Raw genomic sequence first — 14,205 nt, forward strand, 5'->3', positions numbered from 1 at the left:
ACGCTCCAGGGAATAAAGTCCTAACCTATTCAACCTTTCTCTGTAACTCAATTTCTCAAGTCCCGGCAACATCCTTGTAAACTTTCTTTGCACTCTTTCAACCTTATTAATATCCTTCCTGTAATTCAGTGACCAAAACTGCACACAATACTCCAAATTCGGCCTCACTAATGCCATATACAACCTCATCATAACATTCCAACTCTTACACTCAATACTTTGATTTATAAAGGCCAATATGCCAAAAGCTTTCTTTACTAGCCTATCTACCTGTGACGCCACTTTTAGGGAATTTTGTATCTGTATTCCCAGATCCCTCTGTTCTACTGCACTCCTCAGTGTCCTACCATTTACCTTGTATGTTCTACCTTGGTTTGTCCTTCCAAAGTGCAATACCTCACATTTGTCTGAATTAAACTCCATCTGCCATTTTTCCAGCTGGTCCAGATCCTTCTGCAAGCTTTGAAAACCTTCCTCACTGTCCACTACACCTCCAATCTTTGTATCATCATCAAATTTGCTGATCCAATTTACCACATTATCATCCGGATCATTGATATACAAACGTTTGTAGATGACAAATAACAATGGACCCAGCACTGATCCCTGTGGCACACCACTAGTCACAGACCTCCACTCAGAGAAGCAATCCTCCACTACCACTCTCTGGCTTCTCCCATTGAGCCAATATCTAATCCAATTTACTACCTTTCCATGTATATCTAGCAACTGAATCTTCCTAACTAACCTCCCATGCAGAACCTTGTCAAAGGCCTTACTGAAGTCCATGTAGACACCATACACTGCCTTCCCTTCATCCACTTTCCTGGTAACATACTCAAAAAAACTCTTTATAGATTTGTTAAACATGACCTACCACACAAAGCCGTGTTGACTCTCCCTAATAAGTCCCTGTCTATCCAAATACTTGTAGATCCTATCTCTTAGTACTCCTTCCAATAACTGGCATCAAACTTACCAGCCTATAATTTCCCAGATTACTTTAGAGCCTTTTTTAAACAACGGAACAACATGAGCTATCCTCCAATCCTCCATCACCTCATACGTAGATACTGATATTTTGAATATATCTGCCAGGGCCCCTGCAATTTCAACACTAGTCTCCTTCAAGGTCTGAGGGAATACCCTGTCAGGTCCTGGGGATTTATCTACTCTGATTTGCCTCAAGATAGCAAGCACCTCCTCCTCTTCAATCTCTATAGGTTCCATGACTTCACATCATCTTGGAACTTTGGTGTTGGATTGGCACACTCCTGTATCAATTGACTTTATTAATTCTTCAATTCTTCTTCCCTTTCAGGAGCAGGGTATACAGTTGCATGAGACAATGCAGAACCTTGAGAGGCAAGGACTACAGGCTATCAAGAACATGTTGGTTAGTGGAGCATCCTTCAACCCAGAAGAAATGGAAGATCTCTTCTTTGACTGTGTTGATACAGAGATCAAGTTTTATAAGTAAACCTTCAAAGCTGTTACTTCACACATCCTGCCATAGGTACATTTTATACTCTGCTTGTTTAATCCCTTAAATGTACTTCATGTCCAGCACAGGGATGGTCCTTCAGGAGATCCTGTAGAAGTAGCCGCTAGGATGAGATGGGGGCGGTAACCTGCTCCTCTTGGCCCATCTGTTCATGATGAAGATGTACTTGAAGATATTGGTGGTCTGCTGAATCTGAGCCTCTTCAGATGGAAGATTGCAAGTTCTATCTAGGTGCAGGTGGAACAAGAGGTGTACATGATCATGTGTAGTGCACCATCTGGTACAATGGATAACAGCGTAGATAGACTTTTCTGCCTATTATAACTCTGATTTCCAACCCAAGTCTGAAGAGTCCTTGTAATTTTCATAAATTAGCAGAGACTATGACAAACCGAGAGTTCCCTGACCAAGCCATGGTTAGACAGATAAAGAGGAAGGACAGTGCTGCTGGTGTCAAAATGTCAGACATGCTGAACTTGTCCCAAACAGTGACCCTTGCTGGTAGCATAGAAGTACAAATATCTACCCTGCAATTTTCTCCACCACTGTTTAAAGTTAAAATCCATTTACTATTGCACCCAATCTAATTATGCTAAATATCTTTGCAATCTTGTTGGAGCACGCTAAAATCCAGTGACTATTCCATAGAGTCATAGAACACTGCAGCCCAGAAACAGGCCCTTTGCAGGGCCGTGGTACAAATTTTAATTGAAATTTTCATGAAGTGCTGTTCAGAGAAACCAGCAACTAGGAGGTCTCACTGAGATTAAATTAAAAGATGAAACTCAAACTTAAGTCATTCATCTGATGTGTAACTCCTGCTGAGCTTTAGAATCTTCCTGTACCGTCAAGAGATCCCCAGACAAAAGCAGCAAGAGGATGGTCATGTTTTGTGGGAGGTGATTCATCCCGGTGAAGTTTATGTGAAATAAAAACACATCAGGTATGAAATAGTAGCTGGATTTTGATTCGTCACACTCATTCATAGTCACTTTAGGCGGAAGTGTGCTCCTACAAGATTACAAACATATTTAACAAACTGAGATGATGTAGGCATTTTGCATTTGTGCAGGTACCTAACTTGCACCCAAATTTTAGAAAGGTATGGTAAGGAGGAGTCTCTGTAACAGATTCATGTTTAGTTATAAAGCTAAACACAAGATTCTACAGATGCTGGAAATCCAGAGCAACACTCAAGATGCTGGAGGAACTCAGCAGGTCAGGCAGCATCTATGGAGGGGAATAAACAGTCCCAATGAAGGGTCTCGGCCTGAAACATCGACTGTTTAATTCTCCTCCATAGATGCTGTATGATCTGCTGAGTTCCTCTAGCAGCTTCTGTGATGGTTATAATGTTTATTGACTTTGAACTTTGTTCATGTACAAAGAATGGGGTTAGAAATGCAGGGAGAAGGGTTTCCAGTGAAGAAAATGTCTCGAAGAAATCACCAAGCTTGGCACACAGAAGGACAGATTGTATTGCAGGGAGGAGGTGAGTGGGGTAGGAAGTGGTATGAATTATTCTGAATTATTCTGCCACACACACTCACACTCACTCTGCTGGAGGAATTCAGCAGGTCAGGTAGCATCTTTGAAGAGGAATGAACAGTTGATGGTTCAGGGCCAAACCCTTCTTTAGGATTGGAAAGAAGGGAATTGGCCTTATTAACAATGCTTGATCCTAATCATCTACAATTTGAACAATAACTTCAAGGACAATGAAGAATTAAACACGTAGAGTTTAAGCTAGGCAAGAACAGCAGATTTTCCCTTCATCAATATGTTTGTAGAAATAGTCCTGGAGTTCTCTGGTTCCCAGTCTAGTCCAGATTTATTTAGCACAGATTTAAATCCCTCAGTAACCCTGATATAATCTGACCTGGGATCACTTGATTACTAATCCAAATCTTGCAATATTAGTCTATCAAGTTAAGATATTAACCGCTGTGCTGTCATATCAAATTGTATTCAGAACTATCCAGTCAGATTGCAGGCAACAAAGCATAAAATCATTTGTACTTGTTCAAAAATTTTCAATGATTTAAAAGAAATCAGTTGACCTCTTCCAGATGCTCCTTCCCTTTCTCCCATTGTCCGCTCTCTTCTCCTATCATATTCCTTTTTAAGCTGGTTACTCTTTCCACCTATCACCTCCCAACTTCTCACTTCATTCCCCCCCCCTTCCCCACCCACCCACCTTCCCCCTTGCCCTGTCTCACCTGTCACCTTCCAGCTTGTACTCCTTCACCTCCCTCCACCTTCTAATTCTGGCTTCTTCCCCCTTCCTTTCCAGTCCTGACGAAGGGTCTAGGCCAGAAGAGTTGATACTTTTTTCCTCTCCATGAATGCTGCCTGACCTGCTGAGTCCCTCCAGCATTTTGTTGCTGGAGGTGTTGCCTTTCCAGCATCTGCAGATCTTCTTGTGTTGCTGATTCTACTGCTCCAGCATTTTGTGCGTTTTGCTCCTTCATGATTTTTTTTCGTATGGATTTTCAGATGTTGCCAACTGCCAGACCGTTGACCTGCAGAAGCAAATGAAATGGGCGACTTCCTTGGAGCCATGAGTTTTTGTCACACACACAGACACTCACACACCCCCACCCCCCACCCCCCACCCCCACAATAGATCTACCCGTTGTACTGATAACTGTGCCATTGTCCCTCCTCTTCAGAGACTGCCTAGAAGCAGACTGGTGGATTTACATCATAGTTGTCTGAAGTGTCCAACTGTTAACTAACTTGATTGGAACTAATAAACAAGATCGGCTGAAACTTAAATTATTTGTTTTAATTTGCAAGGCTGGTCCTACCCCTTTAGTTTTACCTGGTTATTGTCTTACAATATATTCCTTTTGATGTCTCACTTTTTGAGAATGTTTCAACATTTGCAGGTAAGGGAAAATTCTGTAGCTCCAACTTTCCAGGGATACAGTGTCTTTGGGGAAAATGTGTACATCTCCGAATTAATTAAAAGGATAGTGTAATTTACTAAACTGCCACATAATCCTGTGTTATTTTTAAAAGATGCATTTACTGGCGTCTTGCTGTCTCTCTGGGATCGGTGGGATAGAATTTCTTGATTACTTGTTTATTTTCTCCCCTTGTAATTAAAGAACACCAAAAAGTAGCTCTATGGATTTGTCACATTTCCATAGTTTCAGAGATGCATTTTTTTTAGCAAGAATTTGGTGGGAGCATTGGGGAAAGGCATTTCCTCCTCTTTTTAAGGTGAGTATGTGGTGTTGATGGGGTGGGTAGTGAACAGGCAGGGAGATTTTCTAGAACATTTTCCCTGCTGCAGCAGTGAGAGAAAAAAGTTTGTCAAATATTCCAAGTGTTATCTCACTTCCTTCCCATCTTGATGACCTGGCATGAACACTTGAAGTTTTGGACCAGCCACTGATTTATCTTAATAATTGAAAGTGTCTGATATCAAAATTTGAAGACTAACTTCTTTTCCCCCTAAAACTGAAAACTGTGTTGCAGAAACAGTACTTGAAATAATTCATACAGAACTTTAGTGTGTTTATGTTCTTTAGAAGTAAATCATGTTGTCTTTCATCAGAAATAAAGTGTTGTCTTTCATCTTCCCAGTCATTTATAGCAGCTGCTCACCCAATAAGGTTTTGTACTTGAGGAAAATGTCCGCAGCCCATATCAGTAACTTAAAACTTCCCTCTCCCTGCGTGACTGAATTATGCTATAAACATTTCAGTTCGGTTTATTTTCTTGGTATATCTTTGCTGCCAAAAGACCTAGGAGAAGAATTATGCTATTTGGCCCATTGAGTATGCTTCACCATGTGATCATGGCTGATTTCTCCCTCCCCCCCCCCCATGCCATTCTCCTACCTTCTCCCTGTGACCTCCGATATCCTCACTAATCAAGAACCTATCACTTTCTGCTTTAAATATACCCAATGATTTGGTCTTCACAGCTGTCTGTGGCAATTAATTCCAGAGATTTACTTCCTTCTGGCTAAAGAAATTCCTCCTCATCCCTGTTCTATAGAATAATCTTCTGTTCTGTGCCCTCTGGTCTTAATGGAAACATCTGCTCCACATTGACTCTTTCAATACTTGGTAGGTTTCAATGAGATTCCCACCCCCCCCCCCCCCATTCTTCTAAACTCCGGTGAGTACAGGCCCAGTGCTATCAAATGCTCATCGTGCATTAACCCTTTCATAGCCAATCAACTTCTGCTAGACGACATCCCTTCCTTAATGAAGGTGTTAACTTGTGTTTTATATTTGAAATTTTCAGCACAGTCTGTATCTGTTGTAATGTGGTGATACCAGGACTAATATAATTCCAGTTGCAATCTAACACACACTAAAAATTAAATCCCCAGAAATGTCACGTTTAAACCAATAGTTTTGAAGGAGACACGAGATATTGATACATGTTCAGATTGTCCTGTAGTTGTGCAATATTGTGAGCAAGTCAGGTGAAAACACTTCCATTTATGCATTCCACAATGTGAAACAAAAAGATATGGGTGTTGATTTAATACTGCACCAAAGTTGGTAAACTTGTGTGCACTGCTGGAGATAGAATTCTGTTGGAAAAATGTTGAAAGAACAGCAGCATAAGATGACCCTGCTGAAACTATTATTTATGATACTGTTAACAAATAAAGATATGAATGACTATTAAAACACTTTGAATTACTGATGTTCATGATACCTAAGCTGGTTGAATATAGTATGTTAAAATATTTTGCAAATGTTAAGTGTGGGCATTACTCCTCACCTTAAAATAGAAAGGTTGTAATTCACTTACTAAATGCAGTTTCTATTGTAGAATAGAACTGATCCATACATACACAAATAAAGCATACCCCATCAAATTGCCTGGACTTTAACTTCCCTGTAAATTTAATTCCAACTGATTTCAAATTCCATACTTTTACATTACTACAGAGCAAACAGCAGAAAACAGTTTCCTGCTGCTAAGCCTTTCAGTGCCATCCAATCTCCACCCACCAGAAAGTTCATGTAGCCCTTCCATTTTTCACTCATCCATGTCCATCTCTGAGAGTATCTTAAATGTCTCTATTGTATCTGCCTCTACCACCTCTCTAAGTTCTATATTGGGTTCATTCGTAATCATATTATATTTGATCCCTTGCTCCATTCTCTGTCCTGTGTGAAAATGGTTCCTCTGTATGTGCCCTAGAATAGCCCTCTCAAACCTTCGAAGACGTCTGCCAGATTGTCCCTCAGCCTTCTCTGAAACAGTGTTCCCACCTAATCCAGTGTAGTATAAAGCTGTCAGTTCTGCTATTGCTTCTTCACAGCTGGTGAAAAGGTTTGGGGTTGAGAATTAAAAACACAAGAGATTCTGCAGATGCTGGAAATCTTGACGAAGGGTCCTAGCTGGCAATGTCAGCTCTTTTACGCCTCTCCGGAGATGCTGCCTGACCTGCTGAGCCCCTTAAGCATTTTGTGTTTTGGGGCTAAGAATCATTGCTATAGGAAAAATGCAGAGCCGTTGGCTGTAAAAGGATTTGGAAATTTACACCTTTCAAGGTGCCAATCTTGATACTGTTGAGTGAGGATTAGGGACTAGTTACCCCATTTTCTTCAAGTAGCACAATGGAATCCTTTATGAATACCTGATAGAGCAGCTAACAGTTACTACCTTTAGCAGTGTCGTACTTCACTACAAAGGTCTCCCGGCTGTCTGCCCTAGGCGCTTCTCAGTCGTCTCTTCTAGTAGTCAACGAGTTAATAAAAGAAGAGCAAGCGCTGGAAATACTGCACAAGGCAGGCAATATGTTTTGGAGTGAGAAAGAGTGCCGATGGGACAAGTCCATGGTCTTCGAGAAGTTGGCATCTGCTAATAGAAATCCTGACCATCAGGGGGCGACATTTTACCGGCCGGCCAGTGGCATCTCTTGCACATGCTCTGAACTCGTTGGCGTAGGCTAGCGGCAAGAACGGGATGGTTGGGATGGTTGGCATGGTAACAGCGTGCCGAGGCAGCTGGGGCATGGAGCAGGAGAACGGACCGGGGCCGGCAGGAGGTTCGGAGGAGAGCGGCCCGGGGTCGGGTAGGTAGGGCATAGAGTGGTAGATTCCGGGACGGGCCCTGCATCGTCACTCTCGACCGCAAAACTGGCAGCAAGATTCGACAAGTAACAGCCAAACACCAAAAGGGAGTCATGTCGCCTTCAACCTCCGAACGCTCCACCCCCAACTTCCCTCCCCACTCACCCACGAACACTCCACTCCCAACCCACTAACTCTTCCACTTCCCAACTTCCAACAACATGATGCTAAATTAAATTAAATCTCTTCTGCTTGCACATAAACTGTATCCCTTTAACTCTGCATATTCATGGGCCTATCTAAAAGCTTCTTAAATACCACTAAGCAAACACGAGGAAATCTACAGATGCTGGAAATTCAAGCAACACACACAAAATGCTGGTAGAACACAGCAGGCCAGGCAGCATCGAGAAGGAGAAGCACTGTCGACGTTTCGGGCCGAGACCCTTCCTCAGGACTAACCAAAGGAAAGATAGTAAGAGATTTGAAAGTAGGGGGAAATGCGAAATGATAGGAGAAGACCAGAGGGGGTGGGGTGAAACACCACTAAGGCAGTCAGATAGATGCTAGATGATGGACTGAAAATTATGCAGGTAGACTGAAAAATGAGATTGATACTAAAACCAGATGAACGCAGGCTTGAGGGGCCCAGTGGTCTATACTTGCTTCTAATTATTGTGTTCATATATGAATCAAGGACTTGTAATGGAGTATTTCCTGTTTGAACAGCTAGATACTAATGCCCAAAAATAGGCCACCACATTTCTTGTAATACTTTTCTGAACAAATTCATTAAATGTATCATTAGATGTAAAGTGTTTTAAGATATCTAGAGGCAGATGTAAGGTGTGTTGAATGCTAACACAATTTAGGTTACAGATGAATTACACATTTAGATTTCTGCTGATTCCAGATGAATAATGGACCTGTTTGGAGATTGAGCAAAGACAGATCAACCTGGAAGATGGATTAATAGTGTTGACGGACACATTAAGAATGGCTGTTTGGGTAATGTAATGTGGAAGTGTAGCATTGTGGAAACTTGACCCTTTGTTACTAAGAAGCCGAAGAGGAAGAATAAATAGAGGAACAAGAATAGTACATAAAGATGTACTGTACAAAGGCTGCTCAGCCCGTCAGATACACTCAATCTCATAGACTTGTCCTGAAATTCATGGTGCAGTAGGCAGTGGCTACTTGTTGAGGAGGTCTGGCAGGAGTTTAACAATTAGATATGTCCAAACTGGGGAATCAGACTCTTGAGGCTCAAGAAATAAATCTTACCTTAACTGACATCATTGATAAACTATGAATGCATTTTAGCATTTATTTCAACTTCACTTTTGTTTGCATCTTCAATAATGGGCAGGCTCACTCAATTCAGTAAAACTCTGATAATCCACTACCTGAATATTCAGTAATCTGAACAGTTCAGCATTTGCTTCACCATATAATGTTTGCCATGCTCCCTTCCCACGTATTGTGGGCCCAGTTCCCATGATCTCTTTAAACTTTCATTGGTTCACTGGAAAATTTATTATATCTTAAACAATACTTGTCAGTGTGTGATGGATTATTGGAGTTTTACCAAGTATGCCTTGAATGTGGTTCATTTCTTTAAAAAAGAAAACAGTAATATGTGCAGCACACACAAAATACTGAAGGAACTCAGCAGGCCAGGCAGCACCTAGGAAAAGAGTACAGTCGACATTTCAGGCCAAAACCCTTCAGCAGGACTGGGTAATCCACAAAACAATAGTAAGTGTTGTTTTGCTTCTGACAGCTAAAATGGAGTTGTTTAATTGTCTACCATCATTCATGACTGGATGTGTAGGACTGCAGAATGAAAATTGACTAAATACACAAAATCAGAATTAGAAGGAAGTTTGTTGTTTTGCAGCAGCGGTACAGTAAAAGACATAAAAATACCATAAGTTGCAATAATAAATAAATACATAAATAATGCAAAAGAGGAATAAGAAGGTAGTGTTCATGGCTTCATGGACCATTCAGAAATCTAATGGCACAGGAGATTTAGCTGTTCCTGAAACATTGATGTGGATCTTCATAAGACATAGGAGCAGATTTAGACCATTCATGCCATCAAGTCTGCTATGCCATTCCATCGTAGCTGATTTATTATCCCTCTCAATCCCATTCTCCTGCCCTCTCCTTGTAACCTTTGACGTCCTGACTAATCAAGAACCTATCAACCTCTGCTTTAAATACTGTATACACAATGACTTGGCCCACACAGCCATCTATGGCAATGAATTCCACAGATTCACTACCCTCTACTAAATAAATTCCTCCTCAGTACCTCCTCACAAATGGTGGTAATGAAAAGAGGACATGTTCCATGTGGTGAGGGTCCTTAATGATAGATGCTGACCTCTGGAGGCATTGCCTTTTAAAGATAACTTCAATGGTGGCATGCTGGAAGAGCTCATAAAGCCAGGCAATATCTGTGGAAGGAAATAGTCTATGTTTCAGGTTGAGACCTTTTATCTGAACTGAAATAAAGAAGGAAGATAGCCTTGTACAAAATGGTGGAGGGAATAGGTGCAGCAAATACTGGCTGGTGATAGGTGAATCTAGGTAAGGCAGTGGAGGAGAGTGGGAATTCTGCCAGAAGCTGGGAGGTGGAATTTGGTAGAAGAAGAAGATCTGATCCATAGGCAGTTACCTCATTTTGTTTATATTATTTGCATGCAAGTATGGTCTTCTAATTTCACTAAGTTGATCCTTCTCTCTGAATATATCTGGTTTTGCTGCTGGCATGCTCTCCTTCACTTTTCATTTTTCCATTATGTACTTCTGGTTCTGAGTTTGGATTTAAATGGGAAGGCCTTTTCATTTTCAGTTTTGACTGAAAAACATGTTTAGGAAAAATCTTCTGGCTCTTTTTTTGGATTCATTACAACATCAAACACTAAATGACACCTCTGGCTAGGTTATTCCCAAAGATCTAATGAAGCACAGAGAGATGTGTAGAGGCAATTAATCTGTAAACCTCTTGATTTTTACAAGCCTTTAGTTAGTACCTCAAGAAAGAATGTGTCAACTTGATTTGAAAGCTGATAGATTCTTTCTCGAGTTATTACTTTCCAACTTATAGTAACGATGTGATCCTATTGATTTCAGAATACTCATCTGAATCAGAGAAGTTTGTACAGATTTCCATGTCGCTGGTTGCTGAGCGAAATCTGCATGCTGAGGAACATAGAATGGAAGATATGTGAGTGACAGCTCAGTAGTTGGAATTTATAATGAGCGGAGCTCTGTCTTTACAACTGAATGCCGACACAGTGATAGTAATAATGTGAAGAAATAGTTTATATCATAACTTGATGTTAATTGGCTTTGTTTGATATGCCACCAATGGATTTCAAAAACTCCAAGTTTTGCTGATTTGTCTTTGAGTTCAGGACACTGGTATAGTTGCTACCCTTAGCCTCAATAGAAAGGGTACAAACTGATCCAGGGGTTCCCTGCTTGCTGTCCTACGAACTTTACAAAGCAGTTTCTATCTGTCAGCTATGTTGCCCTATGTAGTGAAATTGTGAGTTAAATCTCACGCGAAGAATAGTGACTTGAATCAGGTACTCCAGGACTGCCAACACCCTAGCAGTGATCACAGGGGCACAAGAGCAAAATAATAATATGGGGGGCATAATTTTAAGATGATTGGAGGGAAGTATGGTGGGGGATGTCAGAGTTGGCTTTTTTTACACAGAGTGGTAGGTGCATGGAATGTACTGCCAGGAGGGGTGGTAGAGGCAGGTACAATAGAGACATTTAAGATAGAGATGGACATGGATGAGTGAAAAATGGAAGGGCTACATGGGCTTTCTGGTGGGTGGAGACTGGATGGCACTGAAAGGCTTAGCAGCAGGGAACTGTTTTCTGCTGTTTGCTAGAGAGGGATCCAATATACAGCATCTTGCACACTCATTCCAGGGGTGACAGTCCAGCCTATTAATGAGGATGCTCAACGAAGATATCTTTGGGATGGGATATATAAATGAAGCCATGTTTGACCTTGCTTGTAGATATAGAATATCTCATGGCAGTAATCTGTAAGATATTTACGCCACAACCAGCATCAATAAAATAAGATTGTCTGTTAATTATTCATCTGTTTGGGGTCTTTCTATTCACCCTGGTATTGTGGCTATGTAGCGGACTAATAATCTAGAGCGTAGGACTAATGCTACAGAGGAACAATATCAATTCCTGCAACAGCAGTTGGGAAATTTAAATTAAATTAAATTAATAAATTTGAAATTAACCTGGTATCACAAGTGATCATAAGACATAGGAGCAGAATTAGACCATTTGGCACATTGAGTTTACTCATTCAATCATGGCTAATTTATTATCTCTCTCAACCCCGTTCTCCTTTCTTCTCCCTGTAACCTTTGACATCCTTACTAATCAAGAACATATCAACCTCGCCTTAAATATAGCCAATGACTTGGCCTCCACAGCCATCTTTGGCAATGAATTCCACTGATTCTCTACCCTCTAGCTCGAGAAATTCTTCCTCGTATTTGTTGTAAAGGCACATCCTTCTAATCGGTGCTATGATCTCTGGTCCTAGACTCTCTCACTTAAGGGAGCAACTTCAATTGACCTAGGTCTTTCAATATCCGGTATGTTTCAATGAAATCACCCCTCACTCTTCTAAACGCCAGTGGGTACAGGCCCAGAGCCATCAAAGCCATCAAACACTCTTCATACATTAGCCCTTTCATTCCTGGAATCATACTCGTAAACTTCTTCTGGACCTGCTTCATGGTGATGGGACATGATGACAATGAAGCTGCAGGTATTGTTAAAAGCCATTTGGATATAATGGACTTCAGTGAAGGAAAGTTGCCAGCCTTATTTTTCTGTGTCTCCAAACCCGCTTTTCTTAACTGGCTTAGCAAGTCAGTCGGTACAAGGCCAGTTGGTATGGGAATTGAATTCTGGCCTTGCCAGTGATGTCTGTGTCGCATGAAAGAACAGGCAAAATCAGATGCCTACATTGCAACAATGACTACCTAAAAAGCTTTTCATTTGCTTTGAAGTGTTTGAGTGTTGCTGATGTTGAGGGAGGACTTTTATAAATTCAGTAGCTAAATGTGAGGGTAAACCACATGTACTAATGTAAAAGTAATTTTAGATAAGGTATTAATGTTGTTATTTTGAAATGTATTCTGTTCAATATCATATTACAGAAATTACCAAGGAATGAGTTTAGAAATAATGAGTTTGGGTTAACAGTGTTATAATTTGTATAATATGTATTGTTCTGCATATATAGTACTGTGCAAAAGTCTTGGGCAGTTTAGATTTTTTATCTAAATTTTGTTTTAGATATTTGTTTTTTGTCTTCTGTATTAGTGTGTCAGTAGAAAAGAGCAAATTTTAGATTTCCAAATGTTTATTTTCTAAAAATTAAATGTTAGAGTAATTTTAGTAATTTTAAAGAAAGTAACATAATAGACCACTTTTCAAATAAAAACATGATGACTTTGTAGGTATATAGCCTAGTGCATGATTAAGCAAAGGTAACAAACAGGATGCTAATGATCAATGTCGTAATGAGTTGAATGAACTAAGCTGATTAACTGAAACATACGGGTGTACAAGGAATCAAAGTGGGTGAATGTTACGAATGTGCCACAACTCTGAGGGGCCAAAGGGTACAAAGTAGCCCCCTCCTTTTTGAGAATCGCAAGACCGCTATTAATTCGGGTCTGGGACCCAGGGAATGAGAGAGAATCCACAAGGTTTTGGAATGTGTCCTGGCCTCAGCAAAAACAAAACCCCTGATAACGGCTATTGTCTCTTGGAGATGGAATTGTGTATTGAGTACTGTACTATTCATTGACGCCCTCAGGGGATGACCAGAGTGGGCTGGTTGAGGGATTGCATCATCCCAACCTGACTGACATCTGAGACCCTGTGAGTAAGGATAAAAGAGGGTCTGGGGAACAACCCCTTTAGACGCACCAGGAGAAACGCTGGAAAGCCAGTGACAGCATTTTATAGCGAACGCTGGTGAGGGCCCGAGTGCGTCCTCCCTTGCTTGGGTTGGCGGGCTCATCACGGAAGAACGGCTTAGCTAAAGGAGAGGCCACAAGTGAACGGCCACACCAACGGGACTTCTGACGGATCGAAATCATATAAAAAAGGAAAGCCAGCAAGTTTCTAAAAATCTCTCTCTCTCCAACAAAAGGCTGCAGCCTGAATGAACTGAGTGACTTTTAGATTTCCATCGGACAATACATTATCCCCTAGACAACGATAGAGCTTATTTCTTATTTAATATTATTATACCTGCACTTTTAGATTTAGTATTGACGACGTATATTATCTGTATGCTTGCATTGATATTATTTTTGTGTATTTTTACTAATAAATACTGTTAAAAATAGTACCATCAGACTTCAACGGACCTCTCTATCTTTGCTGGTAAGTGACCCAGTTACGGGGTTCGTAACTGTGAAGGACAACCAGATTGAAAGGTAAAGGTGTGGCAGATGTGACAGTTTATCCTTCAAATCATCAATTCTTACACCATGGAAAGAATGAGCATAGCAACAAGACACAAGGTGGTTGTGGTGTGGAGGAAAATATTTGAGTTAAAGATTTTGA

The 14,205-nt window shown here is 40.8% G+C and overlaps 2 protein-coding genes across 3 annotated transcripts in view; both read left to right on the forward strand.

Moving 5' to 3' along the window:
• Window positions 1–7,455, forward strand: part of LOC132384828 (secernin-2-like) — a 35,370-nt gene extending 27,915 nt beyond the window's left edge. The window contains exons 8-9 of the mRNA XM_059956391.1: window positions 1,322–1,516; window positions 4,001–7,455. Of these exons, the coding sequence (XP_059812374.1) occupies window positions 1,322–1,480 (159 nt within the window). The 3' untranslated portion in view covers window positions 1,481–1,516; window positions 4,001–7,455. The remainder of the gene's footprint in view (window positions 1–1,321; window positions 1,517–4,000) is intronic.
• A 7-nt stretch (window positions 7,456–7,462) lies between these two features.
• LOC132384830 (leucine-rich repeat-containing protein 46-like) overlaps window positions 7,463–14,205 on the forward strand; it is a 33,035-nt gene continuing 26,292 nt past the window's right edge. The window contains exons 1-2 of one of the 2 annotated variants that reach the window (XM_059956393.1): window positions 7,463–8,032; window positions 10,702–10,795. In XM_059956393.1, coding sequence (XP_059812376.1) covers window positions 7,933–8,032; window positions 10,702–10,795 — 194 coding nt within the window. In that variant the 5' untranslated portion in view covers window positions 7,463–7,932. The remainder of the gene's footprint in view (window positions 8,033–10,701; window positions 10,796–14,205) is intronic. The other variant, XM_059956394.1, reaches the window with a different exon arrangement.

This window comes from Hypanus sabinus, chromosome X1, assembly GCF_030144855.1.
Source record: "Hypanus sabinus isolate sHypSab1 chromosome X1, sHypSab1.hap1, whole genome shotgun sequence".
NCBI classification, from domain to species: Eukaryota; Metazoa; Chordata; class Chondrichthyes; order Myliobatiformes; family Dasyatidae; genus Hypanus; species Hypanus sabinus.